The following is a 21891-nucleotide window of genomic DNA, read 5'->3' as shown; positions in this document are numbered from 1 at the left end:
TTTATTTAAACCATTCAGTAGTTAAATTACACTATCTTCTTATAGTTCTATACTGTACATTAATGGTTTGTTTAACCATAATTTTTAAAAATTTCACTGTTGTATGTGTTGCTTGCTTTTTTACTCAGCCTATTTGTTATTTTGTAATTGTTGCCTGACTATTCATTTTTCCCTCCAAATTGACAGTTTGAAAGTTTTTGGATGTTGCACTAAACCTATTCATGGTTCTGTTATATATGTAAGTGTCCTTTTTAGACATGGGGGTTTTTTTTAAACGTTTCCCCCTTCCCCACAAGCTCTAAGTGTTGTGTTCTTAATGTAGACTGACTTTTTTTGGAATCACATTTTGGGTTAGATACCATTGAGATTGAGGTTTTTAGTTTTATACTCAATCTGATGGCTTTCACCATTTGTCATTTGCATGCTCGCTTTTTTCAAGCTTTCTTAAAACTTTGCAGATGACTTTTAAAATAGGCAGGCCTGTCTCCTCTGAGTGTGTGTGTGTGTGATATATAAGTTTCCATCTCCTTTGAACATGTTTATTTTGTCTTTTTATATTTGGATTTGGAAGAGAATGGGGTACCTGTCCTGATCCTGTAGTGCAGATTTTGTTAAAATTTTGTCATCTGTGATTGTGTTTTTCATGATTCAGTGCATGTATCCATTTGAGTTGTCAGTGACAGCATAGGGCAAACCTTAGTGCTTGCATTATGTATCTCCTTTTCCAAGTCCATTGTTCAACCTCCTCTCTCTACTCCACCTTCCCTCCATCCCCCAGAAACAAATTAATATCCTTAGATCCCAAATAAATCTTTGCTTTTATATGGTTATAATAGAAATAGCCTAGAAAACAATTCATATACTTCTAAGCTTGCCTACCTAGTCCTCTGTAGAAGAGTGGAAAAGGAAGAGTCAGTTGAAAATGCCAGGTTGTAGTTCACAGACAGCAAACCACTTAAATACTGCTATAATCATATTAGGATAGAATTCACCGAATTCTTTATTTTTACGCTGCACTAGAATAGACTGTTGCTGATTCCCCCCCCCACCACCACCCTTGCTTTGATGATTAGCTTGAAAACTCACACAGCATAAATGCTAGAATTCTGTAGCAATGTACTCAAACTGGTGTGAAGAGAGTCTGGATTGGACTTTTGTGTCCTTGCACATGAAAGCTCTGGTGCTTTCCTAATAGACTGAAAAGGAGACTACTTGTGCTCCATAAGAGGTCTGTTCTAGCCACATTTCTCTGCAGCTTGGCAGATGGTGGTATGTCAATGGTTTCTTATTGATTGGTTGAATTTGCCTCAGGGTAGTAGGAGGAAAGGTCCTTTAAAAATGTGCTTCAGGTCCTTTTTGTTTGTTTTTTTTCTTTATTTTCTTTTTTTAAATACATTTTATAAAATATTTCTGTTTACCAGCCATTCCTTTGATTTAATCAAAATACTGAAGTTACCTGCAAGTAAAAAATAAGTCCTGAAACCCTTACATATATTATCTCCAAGATCAGCAAGCCGAGAATATTTTATTTACTAAATTATTACATTTCAGTGTTAGAAAAGAAGTGACATTTTTAATTAATAATCAAGACATACGGTGAGTGAGAAAATAAGCTCATTTCATACATCCAGAAACGGATGGAAATAACTTTTCTTCCCCAGATAAAAAGTGGGGTGGAAAATTAATATATTCAAGAAGGTTAAATCATAACTGCATCACTTAGTATTATTTAACAGGCAAAACAGAATATCGTGTGTGTGTATTATATATATATATATATATATATATATATATATATATATATATATATAATAAAAATTATTTTAACCCAATGCAAAGTATTCATGGAGACATCCATGTATGAAACAATACAGTAGTGTAGGTAATACTATGTATTTGACAAGTCCAAATCACATGTTCATATGGTTTGTCACATTTTAATAAAATAGAACAAATGGAAAATAACATGACCTTTACTTTCAGTAAATAACCTTATTAGGTCCTGCTCCCACTGGAGCCAGTTGCAATGGGATGTCAGTGGGATTCAGTTCTGGTCCATATTAAATAACACTATTGTGTGATTTCTTTTTGTTTTTCATTCTTCCCCACACCACCAATATCTGCTTTAAACTTTAAAATATGAATTGTAAGCTCTTCAGGACAGGGACTGTCTTTACTATTATAAGGTAAGTGCATAACTGGTTGGAAAACCGTTCCCAGGGTGTAGTTATCAGTGGTTCACAGTCAAGCTGGAAAGGCATATTGAGTTTGCTGACAAGACCAAGCGGAGAGGGGTTGCAAGTCCTTTGGAAAATAGGATTAAAATTCAAAATGATCTGGACAAACTAGAGAAATGGTCTGAAGTAAATAGGATGACATTCAGTAAGGACAAATGTGAAATATTACACTTAGGAAGGAACAATCAGTTGCACACATACAAAATGTGAAATGATTGCCTAGGAAGGAGTACTGCGGAAAGGGATCTAGGAGTCACAGTGGATCACGAGCTAAATATGAGTCAACAGTGTGACACTTTCAAAAAAGCAAACATCATTCTGGGATGTATTATCAGGAGTATTGTAAGCAAGACATAACAAGTAATTCTTCCCCTGTACTACACACCAGTTAGGCCTCAGCTCGAGTATTGTGTCCATTTCTGGGTGCCACATTTTGGGAAAGATGTGGACGATTTGGAGAAAGTCCAGAGAAGAACAACAAAAATGATTGAAAAAAGAAAAGGAGTACTTGTGGCACCTTAGAGACAAACCAATTTATTTGAGCATAAGCTTTCGTGAGCTACCGCTCACTTCATCGGATGCATCCTTTTCTTTTTGCGAATACAGACTAACATGGCTGTTACTCTGAAAAATTATTGAAGGTCTAGAAAACATGACCTGTGAGGGAAGATTGAAAAATTGGGTTTGTTTAGTCTGGAGAAGAGAAGACTGAGCGGGGGGGGAACAAAACAGTTTTCAAGTACATAACATTTTCGTAGAACGTAGAGAAAGGTAAATTGTTCTTGTTAACCTCTGAGGCTAGGAGAAGCAATGGGCTTTAGTAGCAGCAAGGGTGGTTTAGGTTGGACATTTAGGAAAAACTTCCTAAATGTCAGTGTTGTTCAGCACTGGAATAAATTACCTAGGGAGAGTGTGGAATCTCCGTCATTGGAGATTTTTAAGAGCAGGTTAGACAAAAGCCTGTCAGGGATCGTCTAGATATACTTCATTCTCCCTTCAATACAGGGGACTGGACTACAAGACCTCTTTGAATTCCCTTCCAGTCCAATGATTCTATTATGTGTTTATACAGCACCTAACGCAGTGGGTCCCACATCGATTGAAGCCTCTGGGCGCTGCTGAAGTGTATTGAATTCATAACTTTGTATGATAGTAGAAACGTTCCTTGTTGTAACAGATCTAAAGTATAACAAAAGAAGATTCTTAAGTTTATAGAAATATAGCGATGTGGAAAATTTAGTAAGCATTTCCAAGTCATCTTAAATTGCTGTTGAAAACTATGATCAATCTTGTATTTTTCTCTGGACTTGTGCTCTGATAGTTTATAATAGGTTTTCTGACTTTTGGTTTAGTTTTGTTTACCATCACAATATTATGTTAATCTGGTATTTTACCTGGGGAAGTTGTAGTCTGTCTGTTCTCCAACTTCCCTCATGCCCCCATGTTTACTATAAATGAATGTTGTGTTCATGTTTACTTGAACCAGTTTATCATCCTACGCGCGACGTTTTTGCTGTCTGTAAAGAGACCAGTTCCACTGTTGGTGTTCCCCTGTAAAGTACATTTCATCCTTTCTGCTGATTGGGTTTTTTCTTTAAGTTCATTTTTGCGAAATGAAAGGTTTGTGTGTGATGTTTACGTTCCTTATTAAGATTTTTTTAAATGATTTGCTAATGAAAGTTTCTTGGCTTGCTTCTTTGTCTTATGGGGAGCAGATGATTGACAAAAGAATGCAAAATATGGGCTCTTTTGGGGTTCTTTACCACAACTAAAGACTGTTCCAAGAAAAATCTTTAAGATGGTTATTTGAATCTGTGCACACTGCCCACCTGGTGGTTATAGAGTGAACTGTTACTTCACAGAATAGTTTGAACAACAGCCATGTTTGGGGCAGGCTAATCTTGCAAAGAGAGCAGTGCATATAACAGGAGTGTACTGTGTGTGTGATAAGGGGAGAAAATTCAGCTCACTGACTAGATGTTTTAATGTGCGAACTCTAGGGAAATAACATATTGACTATACTGTTGTGCACAAGAAAATTGAAGAACCCTTTGCAGACAGAGGGCTTGCAAAGGATTCTTTCTGTTTCTCTTAAACCAAAATCTGTGACAAGATGTTTGAAATCAGCAGGACGCTTAATGCTGCTTTGTTAAATAATGAGGTAATATTTTGTCACTTTTCTGGGCAGCATCTGTTTTGTTTTGTTTTTTCCTCCTTTTTTTTTTAATATGTTTATGAAGGATTCAGTTTATTCTTATGAAAATAAGAGATTAAAAATCATTCTTCACTTTATTTTTTTTTTCCTTTCAATGGTTTTGGACAATTGGGTTGTCTTTATTTGTGGTTTCAGTCGGCTGCTGTTGCCTAGGACATTATGCCACGTAAGGCTTCTAAACTGCACAGAGTAGGTAGTTATTAACGCTGAATTGGCTTCTGGTATAGTCCATCTGGGCTCTGTATGAGAGAGCTTGCTGGCGGCTACTGATGCTAAGATACCCGCAACCTTTGGGATGTATGCATGGTGTAGAGGGGCTCAGTGATATGAGATCACTTCTTTTAAGGGAAACTGTCATTAATGAGTCAAGAAACTGCTCATTTATGGTAAGGAGAGAAGGGGGGGGGGACAAACAGCCCTGTGATTTCATTTTGGTATTGGATTAGGTGTTTAAGACAAGTTTCTGTTTGTGGGGATGGAGGCTCTCATAAAAATAAGGCTTTTCTCAGAGGTTTACTGGCTGATTCTGAGAGACTATATTGAGAATTTGATGCTTTACAAATGTGCCACAACTCTGATGCAGTGGTCAGCCACTTACCCTGAAAGATGAATGGTACTGTTGGAAACATGATAATAAGGTTGACTTTTTCAACAATAGGATTCTGCCTTTGTCTTTAGAGAGAGGCCTCTGAGGACATTTGTGCGTTCCTTTTAGTATTCCCCTGAAAGATTTGGTATGGGGGTTTGTTTTGGTGGTGGTGTTTTTTTGTTTTGTTTTTTAAAGTGATCAGTGTACAAAGTACATGAAATTTTAGTTTTGCAAAACAGCTAATTGTTTAGGACTGCAATGTGCGATTATTGTTTCAGAAAAATGGCTGAATCTTTTGATATGCATAACATTAATTTATAGCTAACAAAGTGTGCTGAGGTTGAAAAGGCTGAAAAAAAGATTTCTCCATCCCTTTTTCAATTTTATTAACCCCTGAAGAGACCTTAAGTAAAAATCTGCATGACAAATGAAACTTTAATATTCAGTGTATTTTGGGACCAGAACATATGATGATGTACCAGTTGTGCAGTATTTTGATGCTAGTGAATTCACTCTGGTAGTTCAGTTTGAGTTACATAGATTTATTTAGGAAACCTATCCTACAAACCAGTTTAATCTTTGCTAGTTTTTGCTAAGCTACAAATGTTTTTAAAACTATTGTGTGATAAGAGAAATCCTCTGCAGCCATTTAAACTATCCATAATAGATGTTAATTGAATTCAGTGTTCACTCCGTGGGTAGGAAGGGTTCATTTATTTTAAATGTTTTTTCTAATGTGTGTTTTCTGCTTGTATGATCCATTTGTATCTACGTTATTTAAAAGGTTAATATATTTCCTACATAGTACTATTTGTTTAGGCTGTGGCTGGGGTTTTTTGTGCATGTGGATGTTTTAAAGAAATTTTAAAACGTACAGAGTACCCTTTACGAGATTAACAGTTCTGAGTTAATATTTGTACTTTAAAAAAAGACTTTCCCCAAAATGGTAATTATATATTGGTGGGGAGGGGGAGGTTTGTGATGTTTCATAAAACCATTTCTTATTTTCTGCAATGAAGAGCTAAATGAGCATGTATCATGGCCCATACTAGCGTTCTCCGCAGCTTTTACCTTTTTGTCTGTTCCAAAATAGAAATATTAATAATTATATTGGACATTTTAAAACAATATTTTCTTTTAACAGTACATATAAAAGATAAAACTAAATGATTTAAATATCAATATTATATAGATTAAAAATTGGTAGTTTTAGATTAGATAAACATTAATCTCAGGTTAGATGTAAAAACAAGATGCCATGCTTTGTTATCTTGGCTGCCATGTGTAAAATCAACAAACCCCTAAAATATTTCTCTTTTGAAGAAGAGGGGGAATATAAATGTTTCCTAATTAAGAGAATTTTCAATAAAGTTGCCATAGTGGAAAGTTTGTGAAATATTGCTGTTTATAATCGGTGGTTTGGTGCTTTGTCTGTGGAAGCAAGCGAAGGATAAGTGAGTGTGTTTATTACAAAGTTAAAGCATGTTGCTTATTACAGTTGAAAAATAATTTCATTTAAATGCCCAGGTTTATTTATCACCTTCTTATAAAGCAAGTGAATAATGAAGTGAGATACCTGAATAATTATAAAATACTACTTTTATTCTGGTAAAATGTGTTGGTAAGAAGATGTTATATTTTAGACATATAATCAAGTACAAGTAATATCAAACCTGCCTTTAAAACTATATATAAATTTGAAAGTCTCTTACTGCAGAAGGGAAAAAAATTGCTTGATTATTAAAACCAATAGTACCTGAGAATAAATGCAGTTAAAATGCACATTAAAGTGCTTTTGTCATATCTTTAAGCCTAGAGGCAGATCATTAAATATGCATTTCTCCGGAAAGCAACTGTCGAGAAAGATAAGGTGGTTAAAATACTCCAGACCTCAAAGCCACGCATGCAAGAGGTAAGAGGTTGCAGTCATTGAAGCATGGCTGAGGTATGGCACCTCCATGATGGAGGTTTATAAACTGTAGATATGGCCTGTAACTGTTACTGTACTTCTGGGGTAGGGAGAGATAAAATACATGTGTATGTGTTGTTTTTTCAACTGGGCCTTAATTACTAGACACAAGCAGCAGTTCAGAAATCTGGTCTCTGTTTGTTGTAGAGGTCACCAAATCATTAACATTGTCAATCTGGCAGTAGCTAATTTCAATAGCACCTGATGTTGCAACGCCTCCTTTAGTTGCCCTAGCCAATCAGATCCTGGCTTCAGCTGACAGATGGTCCCATAAATGGATGTAAAAAGGAGAAGCTGCAAGCCAATTTCACTAAGGCTCTGTTCAGTTGTTCTTATCTGCATCCTAGAATCGGGGGCTTCAACAGAGTGCGCTTTTTTTTTTTTTTTTTTTTTTTTTTTTTTTTTTAAATTCTTTTGCTGCACAAAACATCTGCACTGTGCTTTGTGGATCTTTAAAAAAAAAAAAATCCCTGAAACCATAGCAAATCTTTAGAAGAGTTGAAGCTTTTCAAGACCCAATATTTGCCATTAAGAATGGTTATGGTAGGTATTAGTAGATTTAAAATCTGTTTATAGTAGTTATAAAAATTGATAGATATGTAACATAGATTTCCCCAAATCTGCATCTTTATCAGTCTGTTTTCACGTGAGTTTAGTTGCTATGACTGGTTTGTTTCTACATTATGTATCTCCGTCTCTCTCTCCCCCCTTTTCTCTCTCTCTCTTCTATTTAATGCCTGCATATCCTTTAATAAAGGAGGTAGTTGGACATTTTTAAGGTCATTGTGATTTCTCGCAGAATAAAGAGCGAGCTGATTTCTAATGTGAGGCTGTGTGTGGCTAACTGAAATGCTGAAAAAGAGGGGGTTGTTTTGGGTGGGGAGGTCATTAATTTCCACATTCACATGTTGGAAATATGAGCAGAATCCTTGGGGAAAAAAGCCTCAAGACTGGTCATTTTGTTTTGGTGGACTGCGCAGCAGGTATGGTAATTTTTGAGAGTGATTTATATGAGCTTCAGTAAATGCTGCATATTGTATTTCAAAGAGTTTCCTGTCATGACCTCATAAAAAGAGGAGGAGGCTTGTATGTGTTGCAGCGCCTAGTATATGTCGATTTTGTTGCATCGTTGGGCAGCAGTACTGTAAGAAGGAATGTCAGCTTTTACATAACGTTCTTTTTGCTTTTGACACTGTGAGGGCTGCAAGGGTCCATCTTTGTGATCACAGATGGAGTGGAATGGCTTGAAAATGGTAAGTGAATGCTGAGAGACTGTGTATAGGTTTCATACAGCTTATGTGTGCCTCATGAATTTCTTTTGTTCAGGAGAGCAGATTGTGAGTCATAAATAAAATTACAGGTCGTTGTTTGTTTTTGAGGATCTGTCTGTCTATTTTTAATGTGTCGAAGTGTGATGGCACTGCACGCTGATTCCATTGAACATTACATTTCAGTCAAGCAAGGAAGGTCTCGGCTGACCGTCACGGTGTCATTGTACTGTATGACCATCAGATCAGGCAGCAGCTCATGCCTTTTCATCGTCATTTGTGTTACATGAGTGTTCAATTAAACCCAGATCCAGTAACTGCATGTATAAACCAGGTATTTTGTTTGTTTATGAGCTAATACTATCAAGAAACAGAATGGTGTTTTGGAGGGGTTTTTTTTTTTTTTTTTGGTTTTTTAAATATTGAAGGAAGTCAAAGCCATCCATTTATGTAAAAATAGTACTTCTATTTTTAGAGTATTCTTTTGGCAGAGAAATCAGAAATAGTCGACTCATTCCTCCTTTATGTTTTCCTTACAGACTGTGCAAAATGGCATGATCAAATACAACTATCACAGACTTTGAATTTTACAGAGCACTGCTATTCAGTGGGAGAAAAATCTTCAAAATTCAAATCACTCTTGCTAGTTTTGTTTCAATTAAACATTCTGCAGACTTTCACTTTGGATATTTATTATAACTGGGAAACAAAGCTACGGTCTTTTCACATTCTTATAGGATTGTCTTTTGTCTAGCTGCTTGTTTTGATGGGTGTAAAACAAATAAGATTAGACTGAGCAGCCGAACTGAAAGCGATAGCTGGGAGGAAAAGCCAATGAAAGGTTGCCGGGGAAACGAGCATAGGGGAAGCTGAGTGGGGGAGCAGGTGGCAATCATGTGGGAATACTGCAAACAGTGTTTTTAAAAAAAAAAAAAAAAAAAGGCAGGGGCTATCTCGATTATCTTTGCTGTTCTTTGTGGCAGTCACAACTTTAATTATTCTTTATAAATAGGTGTTAATTACATTTCTGGCTTACAGTGATTTGTAGAAATCTATTTTTAAGCATCTGTTCTTTCTTCTCTCCAAAAGAGGGTTATCTCTCTTTTTTTTTTTTCCCCTGCTGTGAAATTGTACGTGCAAAAAATAGTGAGGAATCCTATGAGGCAGTATTTTAGAAAAATGTAAATTATATTGAATGAAGTTGACAGAGGTATAATAGTGAACTCCCACAGCTGATAGCGCCTGCAAATCATTTCTTAGAATTTTCCAGCAAATGTCCCTATGAGAACAGTAGGTAGAATGAATTTACCCTAAGCAGTGATTTTGTGTTAAGTGATATTGGTATTTTTACATAGTCAGATGGTTCTATGGCAGAATAGTTCCAGGGAGTTCATCATATCCTGCAGTTTATGCGCTAAAGCAGAAATTTCCTGAAGTAATGAAGCTGTACTCCTCTTCTTCACTATCCTCACCTCTGCCTGCTATAACAATATCCACTTTCAATTTCAAGCTGTGTCTGTTGGCTTTAGGTTTTAAAGAAAACCTGTATATTTTGCTAGTTATGGTCTCTCATGGTATAGGGCACACAGTAATGTGGAATAGCTGAAGTGCATCTTTAAACAAGGTTGTGGGTGCCGGAAGTGTTTAAAAAGCATAGTAGACTTGTAGGTGATAGAAGGTAGCGTAGAAGGTATAAAAAAATGTGGTTGCTCAGAAAGCGTTAGTCTGTCACACATCAGGAGGCACAAGAGATGCGTACCATGGGCGTAGAACACGCCCTTCTGTCTTTAAAAATTTCAGATTTTTAGTTTATTCCTTTCTTCCATGCATGATTATTTAGAACATTCAATTCAAATGAGAATGTTCATATTAGGAAGTTTAAAAAGAATATATGAGAAATTAAATCGCCCTTTTAATTTGCTCTCGTATGTAATGCTTCTGCTGCAGTCTGTTCTGTAGGGAAGTAATTGAATGACCCTCTGAAAACTGCACAGCTTTTCACCGTAGGGGAAGAAAAATCATAAGAGTGTGTGTGCATGCATGCATATAAATATAGTATACACACGAATATATGTATGAAAGAGATTAAAATTTTAATTCTGTACCCAAAACATTGATGATAGATTCTAAAGCTGCTGAATTTGGTTATGAGAATAAATTAGAATGGCTTTGATCATACACAGCTGCATTTTTTGAGGGTCGGCAGCAGTTAATACAGTTACATTTTTGTTCAATATGGTATTTTTATGTGTTTTCTGACACGTGTTTCTGCCACTGTTCTTTCTCTTTTCTTTGTCTTAAGATTATATTGATGAACTCAGCCTGCCTGTAGATAGTGTCAGTCTTCTCTCCTTTCACATGAAAGATCACATAGTAGACCCTGAAGTAGGAAAATGGCTATTAAATTAGTGAAATTTCATGTAAGATTTCCAGATATATAATAGTAAGACTAAAACCATAGAACATAAAACCTTTTATTTTTAAACAAAAATTGGAGAATATGTAGCTGTCTTTAAACATGGTCATTTTTGTGAAATTGTAGTCTTGCTAAAAAAAGGGGATTTTACATTCAGATGTTGATGGAAGAGAAACACCAGCTACCAGTTTACAATTCTTTCTATTACTATGCACCTTACTAATCAGGTTTCCATGTTAGATACAGATATGCTCTTCCACAGTTGACTGGCTTGATAACCTTCTTTGCTTTCCTATCTTTATTAATTTTACCTTTCTGAGCTTTCTCAGATGAAGAAAACCCCAGTTGTTATTGACAAAGAACGGTTAAAAATGAACTGCAAAGTGTTTGTTTGAAAATCCCATTTGAATGAATGTGAAATAGTCTTGACCATCTAGACTTGGTCCTGTTAAATATTTGATTCCTATTGAAGAAAATCTAGTTGTTGCAGAAATCTTGCATATTTTTTGTTTTTACTTAGGAATTTTTTAAAGGAATGGCCTCTTGGTTACATTACATTCTCAAGTCTTCCCTAGTTAGTATGCTGCTGGGAATGTTCATTAAATGAAGGGTATTTTCTGCACATAATAGTCCTACTACTTGAACATTATCTTGTGGTGGACAGTGGTTCTAGACTGTGTATGAAATAAGTTATTAGTACTTCCCATATTCTGGTAGGGGGATTTGTCGTGTTCCTTGGTAATTGGCACTTCCAGAAAATTTCAGCAAACACCCCGGGCAAGAAATGGACAGTGATAAAGAATATTATATATATGTATATGGAGGTGCACAGATCTTGACAAATCCACTTGTCCGTTTCAGCAATCTGTGGCCACCAGGCAACTAATTTACATGCCTGGACGTGTTAAAATCTACACTTGTTTGTCTGTGGGACAGCTGACTGGATACACTCCGATGCACTGGCAAATACTGCAATGCAGTATTTTTTTTCAATGTCATTGGGGTTTTTGGGGAGAAGGGGCACAAGCAATCTTACTGTAAGCAGGTCAACATTAAAAAGCCTTGGCACCTTTGATGATTATAGGCCATACTTCACGAAATTTGCTAATCCCTGTAAGAAAGGAAAGTCACTCCTCCCCTATTACTCACTCTGTTTCCAAGATAGATGGAAAAAGAGATGAGTGTGCATGTATTTATACGTGTGTGTTTGCGTGTGTGTATTGTCACACCTTATTTGTACACCCTAGTGTAAAAAATACCAGAATGGAAAGGGTATTCTCTCAATGTAAAATATAGTACATTTCGTTCATATGGTGCAAAGGTCCATAGTTACCATAAACCTCTGACTTCTAAACAACCTAAAAGGCTTTACTGAGGTGCATATTTTAACTTGCTAAAGTATTAACTCAAAATCAGAACATTGCTTCTATTCAACAAGTACAGTATGTCTAGTCCTAGTAAAATTAGTATTTACTGTGTATGTGTGTTTTTTAACCGTTGAAATGATGCAAAGGGAAGGTGGTGGGGAAAAGGGGTTGAAATACTTTTTGCTTTCTTTTGTTCCCTTATTTCAAATGACCCATCTTTACTTTCTAAAATCTTGGAGTATTTTAGGTGCACAGGGCTTTTATAGGTCACCAGCTTTACAACTGGAAGAAGAAGTGGGGGGGGGGGAGGGAAGAGTCTTAGTGTGTCACAGACAGTAATTGTCTAAAATTAGCCATCTAGAAAAGGAAGGAAAGGCTTGAAGGAAAGAGAATAAGGCACAAACATGTGAAACTGCACAGTGCTAGTCTGAGAAATAATGAGTGATGAATTTGAACTAGTGCAGTGCGGTGATGCCCATTAATTTCTCAGAACCTTGACTTTGCAGGTTTGTTACTTACTTTGTTGTTCACACCTTTAATTATAACCAGTTTTGGATGATAGCTTAGAGCACCAGAGATGAAACCTTTTGTTTGTTGTTTACGTAATTAAGTATTCAGACAGTGTTCACAATAGCTTTGGAACATCAGTGTTAAAAACCAAGTAGTTTCAATTGGGATTATAATAAGAATATGCTTTTTAATTTTCATAACCACTTGATACTGTCTCACTGTAACATTTACAATATTTGCATATGTTCATTAAGAATTAGCTCTGTGGTGCTGCTGTTAGGTTTATTTTTATTTTTCTGTAATGACAATCTGTGTTTGCCCTAGCCATTTTAGAGCTTTTATGCATATCTTTTCTTTGGGGCCCCATAAAGCAAGGAAGAAGCGGAGAGGCATTCTTACCCATTGTTCTGCCCTTGATTGTGTCTTGCACGAAGACTTTCTCCCCAGTGAAGAAGGAAATATATAAGAGCCAGGAAATGCTGAGAACCAGTAAGGAATCCTTAATTAAATTGGATGAAAAGACAGAATGTTGAAGAAATACGGACAGCTAAATGGGGGGGGGGGTTGCTTTCTTGAAACTCTGTACAACTACACAGTAAAATGCAAGGCTGGCTTTGACAATATTTGGAGTGGTGAGATATATAAAAAATGCTGTAGTACTCTTTTGTTGCTAAGGCACACACAGTTGTGTCAGACATTCTGCTGTCATGGGAAAAAAAATATGTCCTTGGCCTGAGAAGTACTTTTTTCTTTTTAGTTTTTTAAATTTTAAGTGGTTTATATTGCTAGTAAAAATTTCATAGGATGCCGCTGGCACTTTTCACTGTCTGGGGACATGCAGTGGTACTGTATCATGAAAGACTTGGTAGCAGTGTAGTGGCATTTCAGCACCCATAAATCTTGATAATAAAGAAAGTGCTATGTCATATGTTTGCTTTGGAACAGCTGCAAATGAATGTTGAAGTTCTACGCAAGAAAGTTCTATGCAAAAAGCTTTCCTGTTCACCTAAGTGATTTTGAACGTGGGCAGTGATGCTTCTGGAGGCGTTCCAATAGCAAAAGTCCCATAACTCCAGTCGTTTCACAGCATAGTTGGTGAATTTGTAGAATGATGATGGAGACTCAAATACCTTCCGTTAGTGTTAGCTCTCTCAGAAACAGCTGATCAGAATGTTGACCTGTCTCACCCATTGTGTAGAGACCTAGAAATTTGCTAGCGGAGCAGGTAATTGAATTGTACTGTTTAACAGCCATGGGCTTTGCATGTTGGCCAATGGTATGTTGATACTCATTTAGAACGGTCTGCTTTTCTAAGCAGCCAATCAAAGACCCTAAGTGTTTCTTTCTAGGATGCACAAGAAAAACAACAGACTGACTTGAACTTTTTAAGATGTCTTTTTCTGAAGACTTAGCAGTAGGAAATAGAGCTATAATGGTAAATTACAGCAGCAAGTGAAATTTAAAAGCTTCTAAGGCTGGATGGTGGATGAAGGAAGTTTGTCCTTTTTTTCCTAAAGAAACTTCCTTTATTACAAAGAAAAAGAGGACTTATGGCACCTTAGAGACTAACCAATTTATTTGAGCATAAGCTTTCATGAGCTACAGCTTACTTCATCGGATGCATGAAAGTGTAGTTCACGAAAGCTTATGCTCAAATAAATTGGTTAGTCTCTAAGGTGCCACAAGTCCTCCTTTTCTTTTTGCGAATACAGACTAACACGGCTGCTACTCTGAAACCTTCCTTTATTACAGTGTTTTTAAGGAGCAAAAGACTACAGTTCCCACCGTTTATAATTTTAACTATAACTGACTCATCCTGTAATACCGTGTTGTAATGCACCCAACCAGAATATAAAGTTCTGGGAATTGTAGTCTTTAATATTAATTGTCTGTGTTGCCGCATTATAATACAGACAGTACAAATCCCAGAAGTCCACATTTTTCCTGTAATGCCAAAACAAAAGTAAAATTTGTGACCGTCAGAATTATTGTCTTTATAGTAATCTTTCTCAACAGCTGATTTCCCTTGTATGTATTTTTTCATGTGTGAAAAGTGACTCCTTCTCTTCTATTTAGTATATGTAAATTAGATTTATGTAAGAATATCTAAACTTTAGCCATTCTTGTTTATGGGCATTTTTGTTCAGTGGGCAGTTTGATTTTAAACCATCATATCTAATTCATGTGTTTAAGGCTGGAAATCAACTTGATTATAGTCGTTCTGATTTAAAACAAAAAAATGCACAGTCAAAATACTAATGAATTGCAGTACTTCGATGTATACTAACTAGCAGCCTACTCCTGTTCCTGTTATGTTAATGTCAAAACTCCCATTGACATCTGCGATTCTGGATCAGGTCCTAAAATGTTCATAATAGTCACAGTTAAAGAAGTCCATGTTTACGAAGTTCCTACATTGTGGCGAAGTACTAACACAGTATTATGCACTCAGAATAGGAAATAATTTCAAGTTTTCAGATACCCGAATTAATTGTTTGTAAGGGGAAAATCTTTTATTACTGTCTTTGTATTAATCTTTTGCTGTTGGTAATCCTTGACTTTCTACTGCTAATCAGTAACTTCCTTGCTCTTCTTTGTCCAATATAGACTGCAAGCACCTTTGGGCACCTGTCTTTTAAAGCATCGTGCACTCTAATGGCACTGTAGAAATAATAAAGTACAGTATATACACAAATATTTCATAAATAAATGCAATTTTAATATTGTTTTAGATATCTTTGTTCCAAATGAAGATCCTGGCAGTACGTGTGTAGGGAAGATACATTTTAGCAGAATTCATGAATGCTAGGAACTCTTCCTATTGTACATGTGCCAGCTATGCCGTGTAAATATTGCTGTTAATTTCCTTACTGTAAGAACAGCTGTTCCAGGAAATGATCTCTTTGCTTGATATGGAAAGTCCTGGAAAATTCAGTACAGAGTTAATGTAGTGGTTGCAGCAGTTCTTAATATGACCAGTGATGGAAACTAACTTTTTAATTTGCAGAGTAACTTATTCTTCTTTAGAATAACTGAGGCAGGACAAACTTAATATTTTCTGCAGTTTCTTATACTCAGCAAGAGATTTCCTGAGAGCACTTCAGAATTTGACATTGTGTTTGATAATTTATAGAGCACAGTTTATGTTGAACTGTAAACACACTAATCCAAGAAAAAAGTATATTTTTAGAATATTTTATTGTCAGTACTTGTTATGACCTAACTACTGAAGGCAATATTCACACACATGTTAAGACATTTACTTAAAAAAGAAAAGGGGGGGAAAAGTGGGGTTAATTGTCATCAACTCATCTTTGCTGTATTCAAATTTATAATGGTTTATTTGTTTATCAACATTTTGAACATCATTTGGAGCATTAATGCACAGCTATTGTAGTCATTCAGGAACCAAAAATTTTCCATAATGTTTTTGCACCAGCTTAGATGCTGGCATGATGCTATTTACCCTCAGCAGGCAGTGATGGAAAATATTTTTAAGTGATGCCATGCCACCTACATTGCCATGACTTGTTTTCCTTTTCCCACATGGATAAAATACCCTGATAGTCCAGGCTTTGTAAACAGCTTCAAATAGTCCAGCTGGCTGAGACCGAAGGGTCATTTGAGTCTTGCTGAGTGTTACAGACATTGTTAACCAAAGCAAAGGAACCTGGCTTTCTGGTTTTGAGCCTTCTTTGACATAGAGTTAAAAATATGTCGCTGTCAAAAAAAATATTTTCCATCTCCACCTGCTGGAGATAAATGGCATCATGGTGTTCAGTAGGTTGCTTCCTGATGTGATATCCTAGGCTGTGGTGATACCAGGCAGAAACTGCTCCTAATGGCAACAACATATTAATTTATTTATTGGCACTTTTATGGGGCACACAGGTTTCTTTTGGTTGGAAGTGGATAGGCAGGTGGGCAGAATATAGGATGTGTTTGATTAGCTTCCCCGTTGCTTCTAGATGATCAGGTGGCAACAGTGAAAGACTACTCTTTTCCATATGCGTCTGGCTGCACCCTTTCTCTTGGATGTGGACTTTGCCACCTTGATTGATGCTTTTGTCACCTCTAGATTGGACTTCTGACATATTCTCCACATGCAGCTACACCATAAATCCATTTGGAAGCTGCAGTTAGCTCGGGGACGGCAGCATGTTGCAAAAGAGTATCCCACCATGAACACGAGGCTGGTGTCCTATGAACTGCATCGCTTGCCTGTTGGCTTCCACATAAGATCTTGCATGTTGCCTTTGACCTATGAATCACTAAATGACTTGAGACCCCAGTCTTTCTAAGGTTCTGCCTCTTTCTTGCTGTTGAGATCAACAGAAGTGCTGGTGGAGGCCTTTTAGTGTAGAAGAGAAGGAGCCTCCCCTGCAGGTTTTGGTTTGTTTGTTTTTTCCTGGGGCTTGCTCAACTTTGAAATTTTAGTCTTCTCCATAGTCTGAAATAGTTTGACTTTTTTGACTTCAGGGTGTACTGCAAAGGCCACCTTTTTGAGGAGAGATTTGGAGAGAGCAGAGGGTGATGGGGGTGGGATTTTCTTTGGAAATTTGAGGGAGGGGAGGTTTTGATATGGCTTGTCATGTTTCTCTGTCTGGTGGCTGTATGTAGAATCATAGATTTTAAGGCCAGAAGGAATCATTATGATTATTTAGCCTGAGCTGTAGGGGGTAGGGAGGTATGTGCCACTGTGTTGTCTCTTAATGGATAGCATAATATATCTTTAACTGATGCCTGGGTTGCTTACAGCCCAGCCCAGGATTTCTTTCGTGTGTGTTTTTTAAATGTAAATAAATAAAATATTCTTCTCCTTGAAGTGTTTCACAGTCCAGTGGATTTAAATTCTTCTCATTTAGTGTACATATAAATATTTCTTCCATAATATAGATCATGAGAATGAACCTAGATGTAGGGGATATATGTAATGGTAGGATATTTCTAGTTTTTTTGCCACCAGATGGTCCTCAGATATTCAGTTTTGATTATCAGTATGTGACCCTTTGCTTTGCAATAACTTAATATTTATTTGCAATATTCAAAATTTAAAAATGTGGGCACGCTGTGTGTGCTACAGAAGCAGGAATCATTCTCCATAAAAATACCATCAGTTTCACAAGCAACGTCAGCATGTCCTGAGATCCTTGTCTTATGGATGAGTTATAAATGGATGTTAAAAGCAAGTATATTCCTACTCTAGAACTAATCCAATAGGCTTAGTTTTTCTTAATATTGAATAAATAAGAGTACTGCCAATTGAGGACAAGCCAACTTTCCTGCTAGAAGAGATGTGACTTACATTGCATCAAATCATGTCCTATTTTTCCCAGGTCTGCATCTCTTAGACCTGAAAGCAGTAGTTGTTGCTGCAAGAGGAAAAAAAGTTCACACGTCTACTAAGGTTCTCTAGATGTAGTTACTGCTATGTTTTCATTAAGGCTCTGTTGAAAGTAAAGTTTAGACTATGTTGGACAGAACTGGTGCAGTGCATGTGTGGATAAACCATCAATTTCTGCATCATGCAGGCCTTCATGTAGATGAAACACATAAGGGTAATGTTTTCAAAAATGCCTGTGTGACTTAGAAGCCCATGTCCCCCTGAAATAGAATTAAGCTCCTAAATCACAAAAGAGCCATTGAAAATTTTACCCTTTGTTTGTACACCATGGTATTAATTCCAGCAGCAGGGGTTCTTAGTAAGATGATGCTCATGGACCTAGCAGGTTCTTGGGACCTGTTTCCATAGCTCAGGGGTTAGAGCATTTATCAGCCTGGTTTAGTAAACCAAGGATTGCAAGTTCAAATCTTGCTGGTACTTAGATAGCCGTTTCTGTCTGGGCCTTTTTAATACTTAGTCCTGCCATGAGTGCAGGGGATGACCTCTGGAAATTCCTTCCAGTCCTGTGATTCTCTTCTGAGCCCTGTGTTCTTCATTGGCCTCTGGCTACTATGAGCTCTTTAAACTTTTAAAACACAAACTATATAGCTATATAATATGGGGTTCTCTGTCTAAACTTGCAGGTTGGGAAAGCATTTAGAGTAGACGATTCTTACAAGGAAAAATGCGATTAAAATCTTGGGCCACAGTGGTGCTGTCAGTCTTTGCCAGCTGGGGACCTGGCTCATTATACTTACTTGTAAATAGGTGCATATGCTTGTGCAACATGCACGCACACATAAAACAAATATGAAAAGTTGGTAACTTAATTAAAAACTAATAGGAAACTGAACTAATGGGTAGAGATTAAGAATCAAATGCATAAGAGCTTAGTATCGAAAAACTAAAAGAAAACAAAAAAGGATTAAATAATCCTGCTTCTTTGCCCGTGCTCTGTATATTTTTAGGTTGTAAGCACTTCAGGGTAGAGACCTGTCTTATGTCTCTGTCTCTAGCACAATCTTGTATTTATTTATTTGTCTAGCTAGGTAAACTGTTATGTCTGCTCAGGTTCGTGTCTAGCGCAGCCATTATTGTGGTGTGTTTTGTACTTGAGGTTACCACCTTGCTAGCAAGCACAGATGGGAAATACACTTCTGGTTAATGTAGTCTTTTAAGAGTTCATTGATAGATCAAGAGGAATAGTATAGTGAGTAGGAATCCTCTTTTCCCTTTGTTGCATTCACTGCCTAACACAGGTATAATCTTTTGGGGAAGAAGGGGGAAATCCCAGGATACAGTGTGGCTTGGAGCACCTGATCAAGAAAAAATTGGCTTGCTAGTTATGAGACAATTTGTTTTTTGGGTTTTTTTCCAGAGCTTTCTTGTCCTTCAGATGCAACTTGAAAGAACTAGTAGTATATTAAACACAAAAAAACAGAGGGAAATGAGGTGTGATATGGTATGATCACAAAGCTGATAAAACTCTTAGGTAGAGCATGACCTGACTTCAGCATGCAAGCTTAGCAAAATGAAAGAGAGGGTAATTGAAGAAGAATGAGGTTTGCTTTAGGGGCAGTGGAGCCCGACCTTGGATTCCTTTGTTCTAACTGATAGAATGTAGGGAACTTTTAGTGTGTGTAGCCCCATGACCTTCTGGGAGAACTAAGTGGTTAGATTCTAGGGCAGAGTAGCCATTGTTACTGGTTAAGTGTCCTGACACAGAACCAGGTCAGCTTTGTTATAGTCTGTGGCATTTTATTATGAACCCTGTAAGGGATTTTAACCTGAGTTATTGTGTAACCCTTATCGCAGTCTAGGTGGTTCCTTTTTTGCCATGCTGTGTACTTAGCTGTGGCATCTCTTCTAAACCTCAATTCCAGTAAAATCAGGGCTCTATTCTCCCTCTCTGACCTTAGTGGCATGAAAGATGGAAGGCAAATTTCAGTGAAACCAGTCCAAATAGAAAAGGTAAGTCAGACTCTGCTTTCCACCACTGAAGTAGATTCCCTTGGTGAAAAGAGTAACTAACTTTGGTTCAGATAGGTCACCCATTATAACTTGTCAGCCATTCCTTCCTGCATAACGTACGAAACCTCAGAAACGTACAGGAAGTTGTTTCATGCTAGAGTCCAAACTGGACATTTGCAGAGTACTAAAAATAGAACCACACAGAATTGGGACTTTAGAAAAATGGAGACACTCTTTGTGGCCTCATCAAGAAGTGAAGAAGTTGCAAATGGGTATTAATATCCTGCATAATGGAGACACGTAAGGACAAGAAAAGAGATTCTGTGAGGTTTAAATGTCACGTGACAGCAGAAGTCACATCCTGCTTTGGAAGAAAACAAAGGCTTTATTCTCAGACACAGGCAAAGCTGTAATTTAACAGTAGGTTTCTGCATATCTTCAAAAATCGCTGCAGATATGACAGAGCACGTGTAGCACATGGTTGGAAAAGTAGGCTAATGGTTTTACCCCATCTCTGGCAGTTGGGCTGCTGATAGCACTTGGGGTTCTGACTAGTGTGGAATTGTATAGCAGGTGCATGGTCTTGTACTTCTTGGCTATCCCCAAAATCTCTGTGGAGAGAGGTAGAAGCCATATGGAATGTGTGATGTACTTATATAGTCTTCTCTACATAGTTGCAGGACGTGTATCGTATCCTTTCTCTACATAGTTGCAGGACGTGTATCGTATCCTCTCTCTACATAGTTGCAGGATGTGTATCGTATCCTTTGAGAATGGCTTCTTTGACTGTTTATCATCTGTTGTGTAATATGTTGACTAATGACAAGGTAGTTATGATAGTCTTTGCCTGTTTAAATGGGGTGGAAAGTCTGAGTACTGGTAGAGGCCAGTATCCTTTGGGAACGAGACAAAATGAAATGTATAGTAGGAACAAATGTTTGAAGATGTCAACGTTGAAGATAAAGAGCCAGATTTGGCCCATTGTTTTGTTGGCCCATTGGTTCCATCGTTGGGAAAGATCTGGGAGGAGGGATTCTCTTGTGATTAAGACACTGGACTGGAACTAGGGAGATCTGGTCTCAAATCCTACCTCTGACACAGACTCTCTGAATGACCTTGAACAGGTCATTTAATAATTCCTTTCTGCTTTGGTTTCCCCTTCTGCAAAATGAGGGGGAAAGATAATATACTTTTAATTTCACTCCCACACTACTACTTGTATGTTTAGGGCCGGATAGTCTCTCTCTGTTTGTATAGCACCGGATATGAGAAGACTCTGATCTCAGATCCTCAGGTACTACTGTAATATAAATAGTATTACCAATAAATTTTATTTTCTTTGCACTGGTAGGTGCGTCACAGATGATGGGAATGTAAAAAAACCAACAAACCCTCTACATCTCTGTGTATCATTTTAATGTTACAAACATTTTTGTCCTAAACAAGTTTAACCATTTAGAAAGAAGAAAACTATTTTATTAAAACGAAGCTTTTCCTTTTAAAATTAATGAATTTGACTTTTTTTTGTCAATTAGCATGACTTTCATGCGCAGTAAAATTATGGCACCCAGTAATTGTGAACTAACTGAAAATATTTGAATACTATTTTAAAACTACTGCACTGTACTCTGAAAACAAAATTTTATAATGAAACTAAGGTTTTGTCATGTGAAATAAAATGGTGGTAACAGTAACTTCCAATTTAATGCATTTTCTTTTCCAGGCTAATCCTTTCTGCAACATGAGTGTGTAAACATTAAATATATCTTTTACAGGAAGAGGGAGAAGATAAAGCATGTGAAAATTGTGGGGGAGGGGGGTATGTCAAAATACAGAGGATTAGATAATTGTTCATTTCTGGGATATTGGATATCCCTTGAGGCAGAATTGCTCTGTAGCTTAGTTTTCCTCTTTTATTTCATGTTCATGATGTATTTATTAAGTAAATAATAGCAAGTCTAGCTGT

The 21891-nt window shown here is 36.9% G+C and overlaps 1 protein-coding gene across 2 annotated transcripts in view; it reads left to right on the top strand.

Moving 5' to 3' along the window:
- The first annotated feature begins 4721 nt into the window (after nt 1-4721).
- ELAVL4 (ELAV like RNA binding protein 4) overlaps nt 4722-21891 on the top strand; it is a 75577-nt gene continuing 58407 nt past the window's right edge. For both annotated transcript variants that reach the window (XM_077823889.1, XM_077823888.1), the window contains exon 1: nt 4722-4838. In XM_077823889.1, the coding sequence (XP_077680015.1) occupies nt 4722-4838 (117 nt within the window). The remainder of the gene's footprint in view (nt 4839-21891) is intronic.

This window comes from Eretmochelys imbricata, chromosome 8, assembly GCF_965152235.1.
Source record: "Eretmochelys imbricata isolate rEreImb1 chromosome 8, rEreImb1.hap1, whole genome shotgun sequence".
In the NCBI taxonomy this organism is placed as follows: Eukaryota; Metazoa; Chordata; order Testudines; family Cheloniidae; genus Eretmochelys; species Eretmochelys imbricata.
This window is presented reverse-complemented; position numbering and strand designations above follow the sequence as displayed.